The 23288-nt window shown below is 33.8% G+C and overlaps 1 protein-coding gene across 1 annotated transcript in view; it reads left to right on the top strand.

Moving 5' to 3' along the window:
- SEC63 (SEC63 homolog, protein translocation regulator) overlaps positions 1-23288 on the top strand; it is a 73740-nt gene that overhangs the window by 8228 nt on the left and 42224 nt on the right. Inside the window, exons 2-6 of the mRNA XM_055330323.1 lie at positions 8062-8161; positions 12518-12632; positions 14240-14352; positions 21166-21227; positions 22256-22314. Of these exons, the coding sequence (XP_055186298.1) occupies positions 8062-8161; positions 12518-12632; positions 14240-14352; positions 21166-21227; positions 22256-22314 (449 nt within the window). The remainder of the gene's footprint in view (positions 1-8061; positions 8162-12517; positions 12633-14239; positions 14353-21165; positions 21228-22255; positions 22315-23288) is intronic.

The following is a 23288-nucleotide window of genomic DNA, read 5'->3' as shown; positions in this document are numbered from 1 at the left end:
TCTGTGTTTAGCTTTTTGAGGAGCTGCCAAACTGTTTGCCGTAGTAGCTGCACCATTTACATTTCTACCAGCAGCATACATGGGCTCCCAATTTCTGCATATCCTCTTCAACACTTATTTTTGATTTTTAAAAAATTATAACCATTGTAATAGATGTGGTGAAGTAGTATTTCATGATGGTTTTGATTTGTGTGTCCATAGTGGCAAATGGTGTTGAATATCATTTCATTTGTCTTTTGACCATTTGTATATCTTTTTTGGAGAAATGTCCATTCAAATCATTTGCCCAGTAATTGGGTGATGAGCACTAAGGAGGACACTTGAGGAGATGAGCACTGGGTGTTATATGTTGGCAAATTGAATTTAAATAAAATATTTTTTAAAATTTGCCCATTTTTAAATTGAGTTGTTTATCTTTTTTTGTTGACTTGTAGGTGTTCTTCATATATTCTGGATATGAAACCCTTATTAGATACATGGTTTGAAAATATTTTCTTCCGTTCTGTAGATTATCTTTTCACTTTCTTGATTGTGTCCTTTGATGCACAAAAGTTCTTATTTATTTTTTATTTTTTTAAAGATTTTATTTATTTATTCATGAGAGACACCGAGAGAGGCAGAGACACAGGCAGAGGGAGAAACAGGCTCCATCCAGGGAGCCCGAGGTGGGACTCAATCCCGGAACTTCAGGATCATGCCCCTGAGCCAAAGGCAGACGCTTAACCGCTGAGCCACCCAGGGATCCCCAAAAGTTTTTAATTTGATGAAGTCCAGTTTATCTTTTATTGCTTGTGTTTTTGTTGTCATATTTAAGAATCCATTGGAAATCCAAGGTCATGAAAAGTTATCCCTATATTTTTTTATAAGAGAATGACTACGGTTTTGGTGTTGAGTTGTGCAAGTCCTTTATAGTTTGGATATTAACCCCTTGTTGGACATATCATTTGCAGATGTCTTCTCCTAGTCAGTAGGTTACCTTTCCTTTTTGTTGGTTTCTTTGCTGTGCAAAAGCTTTTTATTTTGGTGTAGCCCCAATAGTTTATTTTCACTTTTGTTTTCCTTGTCCTTTATCTGTTCTTTAGTGATGATTCACTATTCCATTGTACCATTTATAACTTTAGGCAAGTTACTTAACCTCTCGGAGCCTCTGTTTTTTTTTTTTCCCAAGTATGATACATATATACATATCCCCCAGGTTATTGGAAGGTCTAGGTAAGAAAGTTGATGCATTCAGCAAATATTTATTAGGCACCTACTACGTGCTAGGCATTATGTTTAGGCAGTCGAGTGTTTGGTAAACAAAGTAGATGGGATCTCTTTTCTCTTGAAGCTTACATCCTAGTGTGGGGGAGATGATTGACATAGTTCATATTAAGTTCATATTAACAATAAAATATTAGATAGTGATATATACTGTGTAGAGAAATATTCAGAGACAGTCTTCTGAAAATGTTCCTTCAAGCTGAGTGACAAAAGGAAGTCAGTCTCAGAGACCTGAAGCCTATTGGCTGGATGAACAGTTGTGTGTGTACAAGAGCCTTTAAGGCAAAAAAGGAGTTGGGCATATTCCATGAACAGAGAAGACCAGAATGGAAGGAGTTTGCTAGAGTGAGGAGAAATCTGGGATAAAGTTAGAGAGGGAGCTGGGGTGCAGAGCAGGTAAGAAGTTCGGATTTTATTTTAAGTTCAGTGGGAAGCTATTGAAGGTTTTTAAGCAGAGAAATGACAAGATCTTGACTTACTATTCTCCTATTAATGAGATGAAAATAGTTCTTTGGCTACCTTGCCTATATATCCTTTTACGGATAATGGCTTTCTTACTTAAAATGTTTAATGAAAAAATTTTAGTTGTATATTTAAAAAATTACATACTATAAAATATCATACAGATGGTCCTGGGTTGTAATAGTTCAACTTACGATTTTTGTACTATAAAGTGTGAAATTGATATACATTCAGTGGAAACTGCTTCAAATTTTAAATTTTGGTCTTTTTCTGGGTGGGTGATATGTGGTACAGTACTCTCATGATGCTGGGCAGCAATAGTGAACCTTGGCTCCCAGTCAGCTATGTGATCACGACGGTTAACAACGGATACACTTAAAACCATTCCATATACATATACTCCCATTCTGTTTTTTACTTTCAGTACGGTATTTAACAAATTACGTGGGTTTCCTTCTCGAGTGTAGGTGACAGATAAACTCAGGTTTCTTGAATTTTCCAATTTAGGTAATCTGTGATCATGTGCACTGGTGTAGTAGTGGTGGCAAGTAGTGTTTAGTCGGTCCTCTATCTGTCCCAAATCCAAATGGTTCTGACTTGGCCTTGAGAATGACACATTTTGGCATTCAGATTCCAGTTAAGATCATAACAGAAGCTTTAGTTTCTCTTAGTGTATTTTGAGATTAGGATGCTTTAGGCCTGAGCTATAAGTATATAGCACTATCTAATATTTTATTGTTAATATGAACTATGTCAATCATCTCCCCCACACTAGGATGAAAGCTTCAAGAGAAAAGAGATCCTGTCTACATTGTTTACCTCTGAGCTATAGGCCTAGAGCAGCAATTCCTAATTTTTCACTATCAAATTATCACTCTCGTGCCTCTCATTTTGAAGCATTCTGGGACCCAGACTGCACTATTATAGTAAAACATGTTTTACTATTTTTTCAAATTAATAAAACAAAATTGTCCCAACAGTGAGTGAGCCATTATCATCATGGTGAGGTAATACATTCTCGACTAGCTGTAGAAAGACTTTGGGTGTCTAGAAAACTGATGTATAATATCTTTTTTAGACTTTTTTTTTTTTAAAGATTTTATTTATTCATGAGAGACACAGATCGAGGCAGAGACACAGGCAGAGGGAGAAGCAAGCTCCTTGCAGGGAGCCCCATGCGGGACTCAATCCCAGGTCTCCAGGATCACACCCTGAGCCAAAGGCAGATGCCCAACCGCTGAGCCACTCAGGCATCTCTCTTTTTAGACTTTTTGGATTATTGAATATAACCTGACTCTTGGACCCCTGAGGGATTTAGGAGTAGTTTTAGCAGTCACTGAATTTTGGGAAGAGAAGTGTGGTACTTTTTCTTTTTAAGTAAATTATGTCCTCTTTATATCATTTAGCTCTATTAATTTAAGTAATCTATATTTGAGGCATGTTCATAAATTTCTCAGGTATTATTTTCAAAATATATAGTGGTATATTTGCACTGAAAACTGAAGTCATACTTCTTTTTTTTTTTTAGATTATTTATTTATTTATTTATTCACAAGAGACAGAGAGAGAGGCAGAGACACAGGCAGGGGGAGAAGCAGGCTCCATGCAGGGAACCCGATGTGGGCCTCGATCCCAGGTCTCCAGGATCACGCCCTGAGCCAAAGGCGGCGCTAAACCGCTGAGCCACCCGGGCTGCCCCATACTTTCTTTGATTTTGATTTATCTAAATAATTTAACAATGAGGGCTGCCTTTGCCAATTTGGTTATATAGGGTATATTTTCTATAAATTGAATGATGCAAGGTAGTCTTCACCTTGGAGTTTTAACAAAATATACTTAAATTAGAAGGTAGAGCTACTTTGTCTAAAATTGTGTCAGCTTGGCAAAAGTGTACTTTTCATTTTTAAAAATAAGTTTTGGGATTTATGGGGTTTTTACAAGCTTATAAGTGACAGCATAGCAGATACTTTTCTCTAATTTTAGTAATTTATCAACTTATAATATTTATCTTAGTAACACCAAAAAAAGTACAACAAATTTTAACATATAAAAGCTTATAGATGTCAAACCTGAGTATGATAAACTTCCTGATGTTCTTTTACAATGTGTTAAAGCATTTGGAGGTGAAGCATCTTGATGCTTGCAATTTATAGGAAGTTAAAAAAAAAGTGAGAGGGGAAAAGGAAATTAGAGGAAAATCCAGGAGTTGCAAAATGTTAACATTTGGTGAATATAGGTGAGATATATTGTCCATTGTAATATTCTTTAAACTTTTTGAAGGTTTGAAGATTTTCTTTTCTTTTTTTTTTTGGTTTGAAGATTTTCAAAATAAAAAGTTAGGAAAAACTTCATAGTCACAGGGAATAAAAAATTAATTTTAAGAAATATGTGTCAGTATTATAAGAAATGGTTTGTCAGGATAAAAATATATCACATTAGGATAAAACTATGTGTGGGATGTAAAATGAAGGGTTGGCTTGTTCATGAGGTTTTGTGAATGGATGGTGGTAGGTATGAAATTGCTGTGGCTTTAAAGATTTCGTTGGTGTGTTTCGTTGGTGTGTTTTCGTGGTGTGTTTCGTTGGTGTTTTAACATGTCAATTTCATGTCAAAAATGACATCTTTGTGATAAAAAATTTGAGATGCTGTATTAGAAATCTACAAGTAGATACATGATTTTTAAAAATTCTTTTGCAGTGATTAGGCAGACAGGTTTGAAGACTTCAGTTCCGGTTAACATTCTTTCGGCTCTTTTGGGTTCTAGGAATATGGTGCTAAGAGTTCACTCAGTTATACTAAACCCTGACAGATCATTCTGGCACAGACAGATGGCTGTGACTATTTTAGCAAAGACATTATATAGCTTATGAAGCACAACCATAATAACCTTCCCCCAAACCTGTACTATTTCCACAGACATAAAAACTTTTATGTTCGGCTGTTGAGAGTGATCATAATATGTTATATTGTTTTTTAAAATCACAGAATTGTTTTATGACTTTGTAATTTCCCCTTTTCTACAAATGTGGATAATTTCTTTAAAAACTGTATCATAAGTTAATGGTATTACTTAACATAAGTTTTACTAGGCATGACACTAGTCATTCTCTAAACTAGAAGTTTAAAAATGAACTTTTGTTTTAATTCCAAGATTCTTCTAAAACCCTGCCTGGAAGGATTTTACTTGTGATATTTACTTTGACTTTGAGGTCATTGATGTAGAGATTTGGAATGTGTGCTCTGAATATTTAGTTGTGCAGGAAATCTAAATGCCAGTGTGTTACTGTGTAAACCATAGCTTGTAGTACTAATTGATTGACTTCAGTATTATCCTAAAAAGTTAAGATTTGAGTTTTGGATCGGAAGAGTGAGGCATAGAATGTACACATACACATTGTGCAAAATTACGGTGCTGAAAACCATGTGTACATTTTTTTGTTCAGAAACATTGGGAGAATATCATTCCTTTGAATAGGTCAAGCCATCTGGTTAATAGAAACCTCAGTATTATTCTTAAAACCTTATTAAAATTTCCCCTTGGTTTTATAGTTGAAAATGGGAGACTGTGGAGGCTTAATTTAATGAAATATAGATTAAAAAATCACCAGTGATATTTTCAAAAGTGTCCATAATTTATCCAGGAAAATAAAAAAGTTAACATTACTGTCATTTCATTCTCAGACTCTTTACATTTTGTCACTTGTCTCAGTGAAGTTCTTTATAGCAGAAATTCAGTTTAGAATCACACATGACATTTAGTTGACGTTTCTTTAATCTTCTTTAGTCTGGAACACATCTTCAGCTTTTTGACTTGGAAGATTACAGGCCAATTGTTTGGGGAATGAACCTGAATTTGGGTTGTTTGGTGTTTTCTCATGATTAGATTGAGGTTATATATCTTAGGCAGAAATTTTATGAAACTGATGTTGTGTGTCTCTCTTATTGCATTCTGTCAGATGGTATGTGATTGCATTTTGTCTCATTGCTACTGATGTTCACTGATCACCTGATTAAGATAATATCTGCCAGGCTTTCTGCATTAGTTTCCTATTGTTGATGTAACAAATTATCATAACCTTAATGGCTTATTACAACACAAATTTATTCTCTTACAGTTCAGGGGGGTGGAAGTCCAAAATCCGTTTCACTGGCTAATCATGGTGTTTGGTAGAGCTGGTTCTGCCTGGAGGCTATGGAGTTGAGTCTGCTTTCTTGCCTTTTCCCACCTTCTGGAGACAGCATGTGTTCCTTGGCTTATGACTCCTCCCTCCATCTTCAGAGGACGTCACTCCAGCATCTCCCATTGTCATATCATCTTCTTTGTCTTTGGTCCTCCTGCCTCCTCTTTATAAGGACCCCTGTGATTATATTATGCTCATCCAGATAACAGGATACATCTCCCCATCTCATCTTAATTTTGTTGAATCTGTGAAGTCTTTTCTGTTAAAAGACTATTTCTGTAAAATAATGCATTCACCATTTCTGGGTATTAGGATGTGGACATCTTGGATGGCAGTTGTTCAGCCTACCATACTTTCCCACTGTAAAATCATTCTTTTCCCTTTTGTAATAGTCTGTGGAGCGACACTTGGATCCCTTGTTCTTGTTAGTGGAGAATGGTATTTAGAACCTAGAAACTAGCAGTAAAGTGCCAATGTTCTCACTGCTTTGATCTCATTCACTGCTCCTAGGCTCACTTAATAGTGTTAGTGAATACATATGTATAGAATACATCTGTATTTCTCTATGAAAATCTATTAGTCCCTATAGATATCTTTAATTCCAATTCAGTACCATAGGATTCATTCTTTTTATTTTTTTCATGTGTGTATCTCCCTTCTCTGACAGTGAAAAACTGATTCCAGTTATCTGTTATGTATGTTAACTTATTTGATCAGTTCCCCTGCATATTGCCAATCTTCTTTTCTGTCACCACTCCTTCCTGTATATTGATCTGTCTTCATCACACCTGGTTCTGATATCTCCTGCCACATACCTCTCCGGTGTGGATGCTTTCATCAAAGCATGGAGGTTAACAGGGTAGTTGGACATCTTACATGGTAGCTTTGGAACATTCTGTTGTATGCAATGTATGTTCTCTTATCTAAAATCTCATTTAAGTAGTGTGGTTTTGTAGTTTTCTAGTATTGTGAAAAAATTTCTACTTAGTATTAGCCAGCTGGAGTCAGTTTAGGTGATTTCAGTTTTTTGGCAACAACAAAAGCATTATAGTCAGGAGCCAGTGGACCATATATATGCCTTCTCCATCAGGCCTGATCGAGGTGTTGACCTTTGGCTCTTGTCAGTGTCATAGAGCTTCTTCATAATCAGTTTGATCTGGTGCTTCTTGGCCTTGACATCCTTAGTGAACACAACAATTATTGTTGTCTTCTATCTTCTTCATGGCTGACTCATTGCTCAGGGGGAGCTTGATGATGACATAGTGATCAAGCTTGTTGCTCTTCCAAGGAAAATATTTGGGCTGCCTTTGGAGTGTCTTGGGCCACCAGAAGGTGGGTGACATGCAGATCTTCCTTTTTTTTTTGTAGCTGAGGTTACTTTTTAGCACTGCCTTCTTGGTGTTCAGGCCTTTGTTTAGGCTTCAGCTTTAGGGGGAGGGGCTTTTTCTTTGCTTTTGCATGCCATCTTTGTAAAAAGGTACATTTTTATTTTAAAACATTTTTTTTTAACTTGGGAGTGTTACTCAAGTGATAGTAATGAGTTTAGTAAAACGATACATGATATTTTGGCTTGGTTTAATTCCTTTTTAATTGAGTTACACATTTTTCCTGGTGAGTAAAATAATGCCTTTTCTCATTCCTATATGAACCTATTTTAACTTCTCACGGGTTTGGGTGGTTTTTCTAACTTAACATAATTATTTACATAATTGAATAACACTATTTCTTTTTTTTTTAATAATACTATTTCTGCTTAGCTTCCTCTACTAAGCTGCATGTTTCATTTGTTTTATACTTTTGTACCTTCTATAGTAGAAGGGAAGAGAGAATTTCTGAGAAATTACTGATTATGTGACTAAATATTTTGGGTTCAAGTCAGTTTTTTGTGTTTTTCAGTTAGAAGTTATTTAAGTCTCACATGAAAAATGATTGCCTGGTAGTTGAACAAAATTTTCCAGGTAGATCATTTGTTCTGAGTGACAGAAAAATTAACCTATAATGTGAATTTTTCTTAAAGGTTATTTGATTAGGTAGTCTTTTATGTTCCAGTAAAATTTTAGCATAATAATAATGGTTAGTATAGTATTAACTGGTTTTGCCTTCACTGTGAAAAATGCTTTAACTTAACACCCTATTTATTTATTTTTTTTGACAGAGCAAATTCGATTAAAGAATATCAGAAAAGTATATGGAAGATGTATGTGGTATCGTTTACGGTTATTAAAACCCCAGCCAAATATAATTCCTACAGTAAAGTAAGTAATTGGTTTCAGTAAAAAAGTACTTAGTGCTTATTCTTTGCTAGGTAACAAAAATATGGATATAATGATGAACAAAACATATGTTTAAAGAAATTGTAGTCTTAGTAGGGCTAAAATGTGAATTTGGGAGTTTTATAAACAGTGATTTAGAAGTTCAGAGGAGAGAGAATGTACTGACGTGGGAGGAAAGGAGAAGGGGAAGTCAAATCTTGAAGGAAGAACTTGTGCATCTTGTCAGGATTAGAATTCTGCCTTAGACTATGGGGAAATGTTTAAAAGATTATGAAAAGTAGGGAGGTGACATAATCAAGTTTGCATTTCATAGTGATAATTAAAGTTTATTGAGTACATACTATGTGCCAGATGCTGTGCTTAGGGGCTTATATGTTGTTATCTCATAACTTTATTATTATCTCAAAGTAGATATTTTTGCTATTTTTTTTTCAAATAAAAAAATTAAGAGTAAGATGAAGTAACTTGACTGTGGTCCTGAAGTTGGAAGTGTTCGAGTGGGGACTAGTCACCCTTATTTTGGCAGGCCAATCTGATTAAACAAACCATTAGCCTGTTAAATTAGAGGCCTGTTTGATTTTGTGAGGTTCTGGGGTAAGCTTTAGAGCCTAGGCTTTGGGCCTTCACCCCAAGTCATCAATTTTGAGATAATAGATTAATCTGATAGGTAAAAAAGTTGCCATTGGAGGATTGTATCTTGTGAATTACTTATATCTGTCTATCCAGTAGATAAGAGGAGGAACTAGCAAAGGAAATTAGCAAAAGTAGAACCATTTATTTTTTAATTTTGGTTTAAATGATGATGATAGTTTTCAGCATATCTGTGTAACTTCAAGGAGTTTAAATAGTTTTTCTTTGTAAGGTTTTACTTTGCCTGGTTTAGTTTCTTTGCAAAGGGAGGGAACTATTAGCTTTCATGTTAAGAGTTCTTCATTGATGTGAAACTAAAAGGCAGAATTAGTGTTTACAGGAGTAGTTTTATGTTCACAGTTGATTCTTTGCTTTTCATTTTATTCTATTTTTTTGTTTTTTTTATTTTTTTGCTTTTCATTTTAAATTATAAATTTTATGAGGTAGCAAGACAAATATTTTTGGCCTCCCAATCTCTTCCTTTTTGAGTTTTGGTCAGTAATTTGTGGGTATCCGAACCTCAGTTTTCAAGGAAAAAACCCAACTCTCTGAAGGTCTCTTCAGTGATTAGTAAACTCATTTACTTAAATGGAAGCACAGAGTAAGGGATGTTTATAAATAAGGAAGAATTAAGTGGATAACTAGGAATAATTTAGATAAGAAACATCAAAACCTTTGTGCTACTTAATTAACCTTAAAGCATTGTTTTGTAATTAAGCAGTCATTATGTAATGCTTTAATTTCTGGAAGTTGCTTCCAAAATGACCTTTAATATATGCCTAGAGTAAAAACACAAGACTTCACAAGTTGATCACTGATGATGTATGTAGGGAAAAATGCTTATCTTTTCACAGGACCTAAATATGTTTTTAAAAAATTGGGTATAAATCATGATGATGAAATCCATTATGTTTTCACCTTTGCTTTGGCTTTCAGGAAATTAAAGCATGGTTGTATTGGTTGTTACAGTTGTCATCAGTCTCCAGGGTTCTCTTAAGAACTTCTTTCTTCATTCTTGGGCTCAGGGAGCCAGGTGCAACATGTAAAGTCTCTGTCATGGGGTATAACATATCCTAGGTGTTTTGATTCCTCTTCTACTCATGATTGCTTTTAAATCTTGTTTTAGTGATTTTCAGTTTTACTTTTATCTTTGTTTTCTGAGGTTTTTTAGCCTTTTGGGGCATTGGCAAAACAAAATGTAGAATTGTTAACTTGTAGATTTTCAAGTGTTCTGTAGCATATCAAGGGTATAGCAAGCTTTGGGTTTGAATTAAAAATTACTATGTAAATTATTTTCATTATTCCATAAGTAGTTATTGTGTGCCTGTTATTTATGTGTCAGGTATTATATCAGGAACTGATATATTGTAATTAACAAATAGATGTGGTTCAGCAACTTGACAGTTGTGGGAGAAAGGGGTGGAGTAAACAAGTAGTGATAATAGAGTTTAATAAGGGCTGTGAGGGGGGTGCCATGACAGAACAGAGGAAGGGTGCTAAACTCTGGCCTGAGATTCAGGGCTTCCCACTCAGGGTTGAAATTTGGGTAAGAAATACTAAGAACAGCTAAGAGGAATTATTTACTATCTGTGAGGTGCCTTCTAGGTGCTTTCCATACCTTTATCTCATTTAATTCTCAAACCCACTCTAAAAATTGGAAACTGAGTATTAAAGGACAAAGCAACATTCCAAGATAAGTGTTGTGAAGCTGGGATTTGACCTCAAGTAGTTTTGTTCCAGAGCCTGTGTTCTTTAATTACCTTTCCCTAGATAGCTAGGTAAAAGTGGGAGTTTTCCAGGTAGGGCATCCTTTTCCTCTTTGGGGATATAGGTAGTGTGGAAAGCAGTTTGCAGTATTAGGTACTTAATTAGGATTAGAACATTATTTTGGTCAGATGGAAAGAAATTTACATCTGAATGCCACTTGTGTATAAGCTACTCTGGGGTTAGTCAAAGCTTCTAAGATCCTGTCCAAGTGCTCAAGGAGCTTGCAGTGAATTAGAGGAAAAAGATCATGGTTTTTGCTTCTTTGTGATTGTAACCCTGGTTTACCCATTGATCACCTTGACAAGGGTAAGGATTGCTTTGAAGTGAGTCTTGAAGGATGAATAGAGCTTAGATAGGCAGATCTGGGGAATGGGAATTCTAGGTAGAAAGATTCAAGAGCAAAAGCATGATGGTGGGAACTTGGGAGATGGGGATTTTTTTTTTAAATGGTTGATAAAGGTCAGTAGTTGAGTTGGAACTTGATCCGAGAAGCTCATTCCAAATAAACATATATAAGGTAGGTTTCTACCAAATTAGCTTAATTAAACGTGGAACATTTTCTATCTTTGAAAATAGGTCACTCTCATTTTGTTTGGTTAGGCATTGTGTGATTCATTTTATGCGTTTAGCAGTTCCTGTTTAGCATAACAAATTGTGATATAAAGAGTATAAAAAATAAAAATTACTCAATTCCATCATTTAAAGATAACCACTATTAAGATGATTTATCTTCTATATTTTTAATAAACTTTTATTTTTTAAAAATAGCATTATATTATACATATACCTTTGAAAGCTGTTTTTCTTGTTTTAACAATACAAGGTAGATAGTCTTCCACAGCAAATACTGTTTTTATTGGCTAGATGGCATTTTACTTCATTAATATACCATTAATTTATTTGTCTACTACTCTGTTGATGGATATCTCTAATATACCATTAATTTATTTGTCTACTCTGTTGGTGGACATCTCTGTGTGTGTTTTCTGTTATTTGTATCTGTAATCAGCTTTTTATATTTTATATGCTTTTTAAATTTTACTTTTTATTATTTTTAAAAATATTTAAATACAGTTTGCCAACATATAGTATGACACCCAGTGCTCATCTCAAGAGCCCTCCTTATATTTTATATGCTTAATTCTAGTTTATTTCTAAGTTTCTTGAAATGGATAGTTAAAAGGGTGTGTACTTCTGCAGGGTTTTTGATACTTTATTGCCAGATCATCCTTCAGAGTGTAGTTTCTTTTTTCTTTAGCCTCTCCAACACTGGTAATATCAGTCTTTTAAATATTTTTACTGAACAACATATTGGAGAGAAATTGTTAAGTTTTTTTTCAAACTATATATTCCTTTATATCCCATTTTTATCCTATTATGTACATCTTCTTATATCTGTATTGGCTAGTTATTTGGCTGTGTCTTGGTTTATTTAGTTTCCTATAAATGGTTTGTTTAATTAGTTCCATATAAATGGACATTTAATTTGTTTCCAAAGTTTAATTGTTATAAACAAGACTATTCATTCATCATTGCACAATTGACCCATTATTTTTTGCAGTTTATCTTACTAAAAGTCTAATTGCTAGGTTAAGAGCAGCTTTTTTTTTTTTACATTAAATGGTTTATTAAATACTTAGTATTAATATGTTTTGATCAAATTAAAACCATTAGTTAATAAGTTACATTAAGTTCTATACATAAAGTTCTGTAAATAGTTATTGAGGGAATATTACATGCAAGATCTAGATGCACACTATAGATTCTAGGGAATTCAAAGGTAAAAAGGGCACTGTTCAAGAGATTGTAGAATGGAGTCAATGATGTAAAACACTTTAGATTGTTTTATTGTCTTGATCTGCCATAATGTCTGCATAGACTCTTAAAGGAATACTACATAGATGTATTTATTTATATTTCACTTATGTTTTTCCTAAACAGGAAAATAGTTCTGCTTGCAGGATGGGCATTGTTCTTATTTCTTGCATACAAAGTTTCCAAAACAGACCGAGAATACCAAGAATACAATCCTTATGAAGTATTAAATTTGGATCCTGTAAGTAGTATTTTTACATAATGTGCAGTAGTTTATTGACTGTATGAAGACACTATAAGTCCATATCCTAAAAAATTGGGTTGTGCCTAAAGAAATCAGACTTTGGGTATGTATCTTATCCATTATTCTAATATATACATGTTTTTTAAGCTGCAGATGTTAATTTCCATCCTTGTAAGGTTTACTTTGAAATTGCGAAATATAAGAATATTTGAAGATGAGATAAGAAATTAATATATTTTTTATTTTATTTATTTTTAGGAAGTATATTTTTTAAAGATTTTTATAAGATTGGTTTAATGCAAAGTTAAAACCAGGAGGATCATGTATGTTGGGTGGTAAAAATCTCATGATCATGTGTTAATTAACACTAAAGCAGTGTGTTAAGTCTTTATGTCTTATAAAGAACTTCATTGTTTCATTGTTAATGGAAATTCAGATTAACTTTGGATAGACTCCTTAGGTGATCTCTTAATTGAACTTGATTGATGCATCCCAGTAGAAAATTTGTCTTTTAGATATATCAGTGGAAAGTTAGAATTGAAATGAATGCTAGAGATCATCTAGCTTTTTTTGCCAATGGAGAAAACAAGGCCTGGAAAATTTTTGTCTTGTCTAGAGTCCCATAACTTCTTATTAGCCAAGCTGAATCTAGTGCTCTTTCCATTTTTTTTCCCGAACCACTTTGTTTACTTATTTGCTCAGTAGGTGGCTTTATCCAGATATTAATATAATACAAATACAAACCATGTTTTCTAGTTTTATGTTTTATAGAAGCAAAATTTGCATATCTGATTTTTCTTATTGTGATGGTGATAATCATCAAAGAGTTTTTTTAAGATTAAAATATTTAGGGACAATTTAATGCCATAAAAATATGAAAAATTTATTGATAGAAATTGAGTCTAATTAGGAAAAGCTAAGATAAACTTACGCATTTAAAATTAAAATACTGATAAACAAATGAAACCAGATGTTCTTCAGATTATTTCTTAGAAAGGAAGTTAACCCCCCTCCCAAAAAAAAAAAAAAAGAAAGGAAGTTAACCTTTGATTTGAGAGTTTCTTCAGACTTAATTTATTGTGATAATTCTTTGATATTTAAATGTTACTATCCTTTTATTTTATTTTATTTCAGTATGGCATTGTGTGGTTTTCATTCTTAAATTATTGGTGCCTACTAAATCACATGACTCCTAGTAGGTGCTCAATAAAATAAATATATTGTACAAAATAAGTATATTTTTATTTAAAAGATACATGGGCTGAAATTTATGGGACAAACATACAGGATGAAAGCATTTTCTCTTTTTGAAAATATTGAGTAGTTTTTTTTTTGTTGTTGTTTTTAAAGATTTTGTTTATTTATTTATGAGAGACACAGAGAGAGAGGCAGACACAGGCAGAGGGAGAAGCAGGCTCCATGCAGAGCCCAATGTGGGACTGGATCCCAAGACTCCAAGATCATGCCCTGAGCCAAAGGCAGATGCTCAAGCACTGAGCCACCCAGGCATCTCATGAATAGTTTATATTTAAAGTTCAAAATGGGATGAATTATGGTTTTACAGCATTGTGCATATTTTTATTAAAACAAAGCTTTCCTTTTAGGGGGCAACAGTAGCAGAAATTAAGAAACAATATCGTTTGCTGTCACTTAAATATCATCCAGATAAAGGAGGTGATGAAGTTATGTTCATGAGGATAGCAAAAGCTTATGCAGCGTAAGTATCATTGAACCCATTACACATTTTTAGGAGTGGTAAAGGTAGCTTTTTATTTGAATGAAACAGTTGTTATACACTTTTAAATGCTGACCTCATGCGTTGAGTCTATTACTTATGAAACTACCTTGACAACCTTAAAGTGCTAATTTAACTAAACTTGAATTTTAAGTAACTTAGAGTAGAGTAGTACTTTTGCCCATGAAGTTTGTTAAATTAAGTAGTAGGTAATACATTAATGGAGTTATTTTCCAAGCATGCTGATTAGAAGAGGATACACTTAACACCTTGTTTTCATTTCTAGGCTTTTATTAGGCTAGATCTACTTCTCTTGTTTTGGAAATGTAGCTTGTCTCATTAAGCTAACTAAAGACTAATTTAATTTGGGAGAAACAGGATAGAGTATATAAAATTGGAAGTAGTTTTTCCTTCTTGAGTGTTAATATTACAAGAGATAAAAGTTAGCTGGATTCTTCAGGACTGATAGGCATATCCCCATATAGCTCTTATGTTAAATTAAAGAGTAAAATACAGACAAGATGTCTGTTTTTAGGACTCCGTGATGTATAATTTTGTAAGCTAGTTTTAAAAATGGAAGTAAATGATAGGATACTCAGATATAATAGCAAACTGTGAAAGTGGTGTATGAATTACAGAAGTTTGGGAAATACTCATTTTGTGCTTAATAAAAGTATATATTGACTGTGCCTCCTCTCCCTTCTTTTTTTGAGTTGCTTGTTATGTATGTGAATAGGATTCTGCGATAAAGCAGTGCCTTCAGGAGCTTCCTGAAGTGTGTACTACGTTTTCTTTTCTGTATAGCAGATATCCTCCAGATTGCTGTCTTTCAGTTGATGTCTCCTCTCTTTTTCATTGTGTCTCCTCCAAGCATTTATTCTCATTGTCCAAGTGTTTCAGTGCCTTTATTGCTGTCTTCGGGTAATTTAAAAAGAACTGAAGATACTCAGGAAAATCAGATAGCTAAGACTATTTAATTAGTAATTTTAATTTTAGTGCTTTTGGTACAGTTATTTTTTTCCTCAGTTTTCAAGTATTGTAACATTTTTAAGTTGATGATTTTGTTCTCAGGTTACTGGAAATCTGACTCTTTATGATGTATGGTCACTATTCTAAAAAGTACAGAAGAATAATATCTGGCCTTTGGTTTTAACTCAGTTACATGATCAAGCTGTAGAATATTTTATAAGTAAAATGTCTTAAATAGTTGATGGTCCATTAGGCAAATGAAGAAATAAAATGACTGTGGGACCCAGAACTTCAAGATCTTATAACTTGTGGAAGTATAAATGAGTTAGATAAAGGTACATTTTACTAAATATAAGTTCTGAGTGATTGAAGTCCCCATTTTATGCATAGCTCTAACAGCCTAAGTATAACTCAAGCAGCTTTTGAAATGCATTTATAGGCTTTGAACTGAATTCTAAAATTTTTTATTATTTTTTAAAGGTTTTATTTATTTATTCATGAGAGACACAGAAAGAGAGGCAGAGACACAGGCAGAGGGAAAAGCAGGCTCCATGCAGGGAGCCTGATGTGGGACTCGATCCCGGGACTCCAGGGCCAAAGGCAGGCACTAAACCACTGAGCCACCCAGGGATCCCTGAATTCTAAAATTTTTTAGAATTTGCTTTGGCTGTTTAGGATAGTTTTCTCTTCCCTTATTTGTCCATTATAATAATAAGCTGGGTCATTCCTATTTCTTCATACCAGTTTCTAGCTTAAAGGAAAGAAGTCTGGTTATTTTAGAGGAGTTAGACCAGCTATTGAATTTTCTGGTTCATAGTTTCTGGCTTCTCTTTTGGATGTAGTTGGGATTTGGCTTTCATGTGTAAAACCTATGTTTAACCTACTTTATAACAAGTGAACACCGTAGATGTTACTTTAAAGCTACTTTTTTTTTTAATAAAAAGCCTGTGTTTTCATGTGTTCCTCTGCATAAATATGTAACTTAGCTTTATATAGTCAACTCAGGGTCAGTCACCTATAATTTAATGAATTATTATCTAGGTTAGGATATAAAATCTGGGGCCCCTGAAACTATACACAGAATTTATGTGTATTTGTAGCTGTGCATTTTTCCAGGGCAGAAGGGTTACAGATTTTATTGGATTTGTAATAGGATCTATGACACAACCTCCCACTTGCAAAGTTAAGGGATATAATCATGTTTAGGAAACTTTATACTCATTGAATTTTTAAAAATTATGTTAGTATCATTGGTCTTTTTAAGCTTATATATATATATACATATATAAGCTTATTATTTATGAATTATACCAAAATTACACAACTTTTAAGTCCTTTAAGTCTTAGTAATGGTATTATACTGAAGCACTAATAAGTAGCCAAAATTATTTGTTTTCTTACACTTTTAAAAAGTTGATAAAATTCCTTTAATTTGAGTATGGAGCATGGTGCCTGTCACACACCATTTGTACAAGTCAGCTTAATGAATTAATGGTATGGTAATCAGCTGTGTTTGCAGTTTGAAAAAATTGAGTGCTTCTGTGATGTGAGCTATGCTTTATTTCGCAAAATCTGAGGGCATTGTATAGAGAACAGAACAGTTTATTATGCTGCCATCATCAGGAAGGTAGAGCAGACAGATAATTACTTTTGGGAAAAGAATCTGATTAGAAGACAGAATATTGAGAAAAATAGTAGCTAAAGCCCTGGGTGGGTGGACAGTTGTACTGGGAAACCAGAGAAAAATATTTTGAGAACTGTCCCTCCCTTAGTTAAAAAAGAGCCACCATAAATACCCCTCTTTATGAGCTTGCAGTCTCTCCGACAGTGCTTTTTGTTGGCTTCTGTATTTTACTGTGGACTTAGGTCAAGTAGTGTAAGTGGAGTTACAAAGGGACTGAAGATGTCAATGTACTTGTTTTTTTTAAATGACCAAATTGATAAATCTAAAAATATTTTCTATCCTTGATGAACATAGGTACAGAAATCCTCAACAAAATACTACCAAGTTGCATTCAACAATACACTGAAAGGATCATTCACCACAATCAAGTAGGATTTATTCTGGGGATGCAAGGGTGGCTCAGTATTTGCAAAAATCAACCAGTGTGCTACACTGCATTAACAGAGCAAAAAAAATAAAAATCACATAATCATCTCAATAGATTAAGGAAAAGCATTTCACAGAATTCAGCATCTGTTTATGATAAAACTCTCAACAAAGTGGATTTAGAAGGGAACATGCCTCAACGTAATAAAGGCCATATATCAAAAACCCACAGCTAACATCATACTCAGTGGTGAAAAACTGAGCAAATTAAGACAAGGATGTCTACTCTCACCACTTTTATCCAACCTAGCATTGGAAGTACTAGCCGTAGCAGTCAGACAAGAGAAAAAAAAAAAAAAGAGACATCAGTATTGGTAAGGAACAAGTTAAACTATAATCATTTGCAGATGGCATGATACTATACATAGAAAACCCTAAAGACTGCCAAAAAAAAACTTTTAAAAATTCATTAAAGTTGTAGGGTACAAAGTTAATACCTAGAAATTGGTTGCATTTTTACACACTAATAATGAACTAGAGAATTTAAGAAAACAATTTCGTTTACAATTGCATCAAAAAGAAAAAAAAATTAATAAAAATAATAAAAAATAAAAAATAAAAAAATTTTAAAAAATAAAAAAAGAATAAAATACCTAGAAATAATCTTAAGATGAAAGACCCATACTCTGAAAACTAAAACAATGGTGAAAGAAATTAAAAATATGACACAAACATGGAAAAATATTCTATGCTCATGGATTGAAGAGTTAAATTTTTTAAATGTCTGTATTACCCAGAGCAATCTACAGGTTCCATATAATCCCTATCCAAATACCAACAGCATTTTTCACAGAACTAGAATAATTTTAAAATTTATATGGAATCACTTGTGGTTCCCCAATCAAGAGATTCTGAATAACCAAAACAGTCTTGAGGGAGAAGAACAAAGCTGGAAGTATAACAATTCCATATTTCAAGATATACTACAAGGTTATAGTAACTAAACTATATAGTATTGGCACTAAAATAGACACACAGATCAATGGAACAGAATAGAGAGTCTGGAAATAAACCTGGATTTATATGGTCAATTAATCCATGACATAGGAGGCAAGAATATGCAATGGAGAAAGTCAGTGTCTTCAAAAATGGTGCTGGGAAAACTGGAAAAGAATTCTTATATGCAAAAGAATGGAATTGGACCACTTTTATATATAAAAATAAACTCAAAATAGATTAAAGACTTAAGACCAGAAACCATAAAACGCTCAGAAGAACTTAGGCAGTAATTTCTTTGAGATCTGCCATAGCATTTTTCTAGATAAAAATCATAAGAGAGGGGTGCCTTGGCTGGCTCAGTCAGAAGAGCATGTGACTCTTGATCTCAGGGTCATAAGTTGAAGCCCCACATTGGGCATGGAGCCTACTTAAAAAGATTTAAAAAAAGATTGTAAGGCAAGGGAAACAAAAGCAAAAATGAACTATTGGGACTACACCAAAATAAAAAGCTTTTGGAGGGGCCCCTGGGTGGCTAGGTGATTGAGCATCTGCCTTTGGCTGAGATTGTGATCCCAGGGTCCTGGGATTGAGTTCCACATCAGGCTCCCCATAGGGAGCCTGCTTCTCCCTCTGCCTCTGCCTCTGCCTCTCTGTCTCTCTGTGTCTCTCTTGAATGAATAAATAAAATATTAAAAAAAAAAAAAAAGCTTTTGCACAGTGGAGGAAACCAATAAAACAAAAACTACCTACTGAATGGGAGAAAATATTTGCAAATGATACATTCAGCAAGAGGTTAATTTCCTAAATATATAAAGAACTTAAGCAATGCAACATCAAAAAACCAACAATACAATTAAAAAATGGGCAGAGAACCTTAATAGACATTTTTCCAAAGAAGACATATAGGTAGATGATCAACAGACACATGAAAAGATGCTCAGCACTAATCATCAGAAAAATACAAATCAAAACCACAGTGAGTTATCACCCTGCACCTGTCAAAATGGCTACAATCAAAAAGAAAAATAAGCGTTGGCAAGGAGGTAGTCTGTGCACTGTTGGTAGAAATGTAAATTTGTACAGCCACTGTGGAAAACAGTATAGAGGTTTCTCAGAAAATTAAATAAGTAAATACACTATGATTTAGTAATTCTGCTACTGGATTTTTACCCAAAGAAAGCAGAGACATTCGTTCAAAAAGCCACATGCATCCCTATATTTATTGTAGTATTATTTACAATAGGCGAGTAATGGAAGCAACCCAAGCATCCACTGATAGATGAATGGATAAGGAAGATGGTGGTATACACACCCACGAACACGCACAGGACTCTTACCTAGCCATAAAAAAGGATGTGATCTTACTATTTGATATGATCTTACTATATGATAACATGAGTGGAACTAGAAGTATTATGCTAAGTGAAATAAGGTAGAGCAAATAAGGGTATTATGCTAAGTGAAATAAGGCAGGGAATAAGAGATAAACAGCAGGGAATATAGTGAATGGTATTATGATAGCATTGTAGAGTGACAGATGATAGCTACACTTGTGGTAAGCACAGCATAATTATAAACTTGTCAATCACTATTTGTACACCTGAAACTAATACTGTGTTAACTATACTTCAATTAAAAAAAATTGGGCTAGCTCAGTCAGTAGAGTATGTGACTCTTTATCTCAGGGTTGTGAGTGCAAGCCCCACATTGGGTGTAGAGCTTGCTTAAAAATAATGAAATTATGGTTTGGATGAAAAAAATTAAAATCATTGAAAAATTTTACGATTTTTTAAGGTACTTCTGCATTTTCCCTCAGTGTGGAGCTTTGTTGAATGAAAACCACATTGTATCCTCTGTGTGTATGTTCTGGGAAATAGAAATATTAAAACTAAATTTGGACATAAACATAATCTTTACGCACTTGGTCTTCAAAAATGCCTTTTTAATGATATTACTGGTCATTTTGTGTGTGTCTGCATTGTCTCCTTAAGAACATTGTAAAATTTTTGAAGGATTTGAAATTTTCTTTAAGTGGTTTTTTTTTTTTTTTTTTTTGACATCTATTTTGGGACCTGGAATAAAAAACCACTCTCATTCTGTGCTTTGAGCCATTGCCCAGGTCAAAGGTTATATTTCTTTTTAAGTTTTTTAAAAAAGATCACTCTGTTATTTTTATATTGCTGGATTAGGAAGCTGTTGGTTTAAAAGGTATTTACCTAGTCTTTCTGGCAGTTGTTTTAGGAGAAAATTGTGACCTCAGCACAATGCAAATAACTTTTACTATAGCAATGGAATTTTACAGGTGTTTTTTTTTTTTTTTTTTTTTATTTGAGAATGTGGTACCAGTTTTGGAGGGATTATTATTATTTGTATTAAATTTATAAATAGGTATATATTATTAAAGTATAAACAATGCTCATTGAAGAAATTTTGGAAAATATATAAGAATATAAAAGTTACCTATAATCCTTACTGTCTTCTCATAAAAATGTAGTAACCTTTAATGTTTTACATTCCAGCTTGAACTGGCAAAACTTGAGAACCCATGGGCCACCCAGGAATTTTTGTAAAGGCTCAGTAGTTCTCATTTGCTTTAATGTAGAACTCCTTGGTTTCCTCTCTCTCTTGTTTTCTGATTTCAGAGAGGCTTTTCGTGATTTTTCTGAAATTAATATCTTTAATAAATGAATTGGTTAGTTAATAGAGTTTGTATATATGAGTATTTACTTTTCAGATGTGGCTTTCTAATTTCACAATTTTGTTTCTTTTGATGCTAGTTTAACTGATGAAGAGTCCCGGAAAAATTGGGAAGAGTTTGGAAATCCAGACGGCCCTCAAGGTGTGATAAATATTAAATAATTAAAAATTACTGGTGTTATATACACACACTTATATATGTAATGAAGATATTAATAGATTGAAAAGAATTTTTGATTTTCTTAGTTTGTGAATTGGAAAATTATAACCTCAAAAAATTAGATACGTAAATTGAGTTCTCTTTAGCTAATTTTTACTTTATTTTTCTTTCTAGCAACAAGTTTGAAAGATAGAACTTAGATTGGTTTGATGAGAAGAGTAATCACTGTAATTATTCATCATTTCCAGCTAGCAGTTGATAAAAGTTGGATAAAAACAATCTGTTGAAAAAAAAAATCTGTTGTTCTTTACTGACTTTAAACGTTTTCTTATGTATTCATAGAGTTTACTCAGGATATATAAAAGAATTTAGATTTAATTATTAATGTTTTAAAGATTTATTATTTGAAAGAATGTGAGCAGGGGGAAGAGGCAGAGGGAAAGGGAGAGAGAGAATATCCAGCAGACTCCCTACTGAGTGTGGAGCTGACGGTGGGGCTCGACTTTGACTCCAAAATCATGACCTGAGCTGAAGTCAAGAGTCAGACACTCAACCAATTGAACTACCCAGGCGCCCCAAAAGAATTTAGATTTAAATAAGAAGGAATTTATGTACTTTGGTTGAGCTCCCCCCCCTTCCTGAAAAATCCATGAACTTTTATGTGTTGGGAGCACACATAATATAGTCTTTCTTGGGATCCCTGGGTGGCTCAGTGGTTTGGCGCCTGCCTTTGGCCCAGGGCGCGATCCTGGAGTCCCGGGATCGAGTCCCACATCAGGCTCCAGGCATGGAGCCTGCTTCTCCCTCTGCCTGTGTCTCTGCCTCTCTCTCCCTCTCTCTCTCTCTCTCTCTATCATAAATAAACAAATAAATCTTAAAAAAAAATTACAGTCTTTCTCAAAGCTTTTTTTGGGGAAGGGGGATAGTTTGGGAGGCAGAATTTGGGGCTATAACTAAATAATAAAACTGGAAGTGGAGGAGATTCTTCAGAAATACTCTTTCTATTTTAGCCACAAGCTTTGGAATTGCCTTGCCAGCTTGGATAGTTGACCAGAAAAACTCAATTTTGGTGAGTGCATGTAAATAAGACACATTATAATAAAGAGAGCTGTAACAAAATACTGCTATGTTGTTTTTAATGTAACTGTGTATTGTCAAAACTATTTTTACATAATAGAGAAAATAATTGGTTCTTGTGATTAGATTGCTGTTTGGGCAGTAAATGTAGTTTTAAAACTTTGAAGTTGTGATTTCTTTGGAGGCAGTTTCAGGTTGGGTCTTATCCTTGGTTTGGAGAACTACGGTTTTTATATGGTATCCTAAGTAGTACTCAGAATTTAAATTATCTTCATTTCACGTTTATCCAAGCTCAATTAATGTTAATATATGCTTAATGATATATATATATTCCATATGGTACTTAGGAAGTCAGTAGGTTATTAGACTTTTTTTTTTTTTTTTTTTTAAGATTTTGTTTACCTGACAGAGTAAGTGAGTGAATGGGGAGGGGCACAGGGGGAGCGAGAAAGAATCTGAAACAGACTCCTCACTGAGTGTGGAGCCTAGTGTGGGGCTTGATCCCATGACTGTGAGATCACAACCTGAGTCAGAACCAAGACTCAGAGGCTCAACCAACTGAGCCATTGAGGCTCCCCAAGATATCAGACTTTTAATCAGTGATAGATGCTGCAACTCTAAAACATCAGAAATTATCTTAACCTATTGTTTAGGAATAGATGTTTCCCTATTTCACATTTCTTAAAAATGAATAGGAGCTGTCTTTGAAGCAATAAAAAACAAAATTCATATAATCTGAAATTTTTGAAAATGAGGTTTTAATGTTCTAGTGGATGACCATTTGTTATTTTCAGGGATATATGGTTTTTGTATATAAGAATGTTTGTCATGCTTAAGATTACTTTGGGAATACTGGAGAAGAGAAAGATAGTTAGCTATCAGATTTGGGATTAAGTAGTAGCAGAAAAATCTAAGACCAATAGACAGAAATTACTTGTAAACAGAACATTAGGAAATTGCTCCTTG

The sequence above is a fragment of the Nyctereutes procyonoides genome, unplaced genomic scaffold (assembly GCF_905146905.1).
Source record: "Nyctereutes procyonoides isolate TBG_1078 unplaced genomic scaffold, NYPRO_anot_genome, whole genome shotgun sequence".
In the NCBI taxonomy this organism is placed as follows: Eukaryota; Metazoa; Chordata; class Mammalia; order Carnivora; family Canidae; genus Nyctereutes; species Nyctereutes procyonoides.
This window is presented reverse-complemented; position numbering and strand designations above follow the sequence as displayed.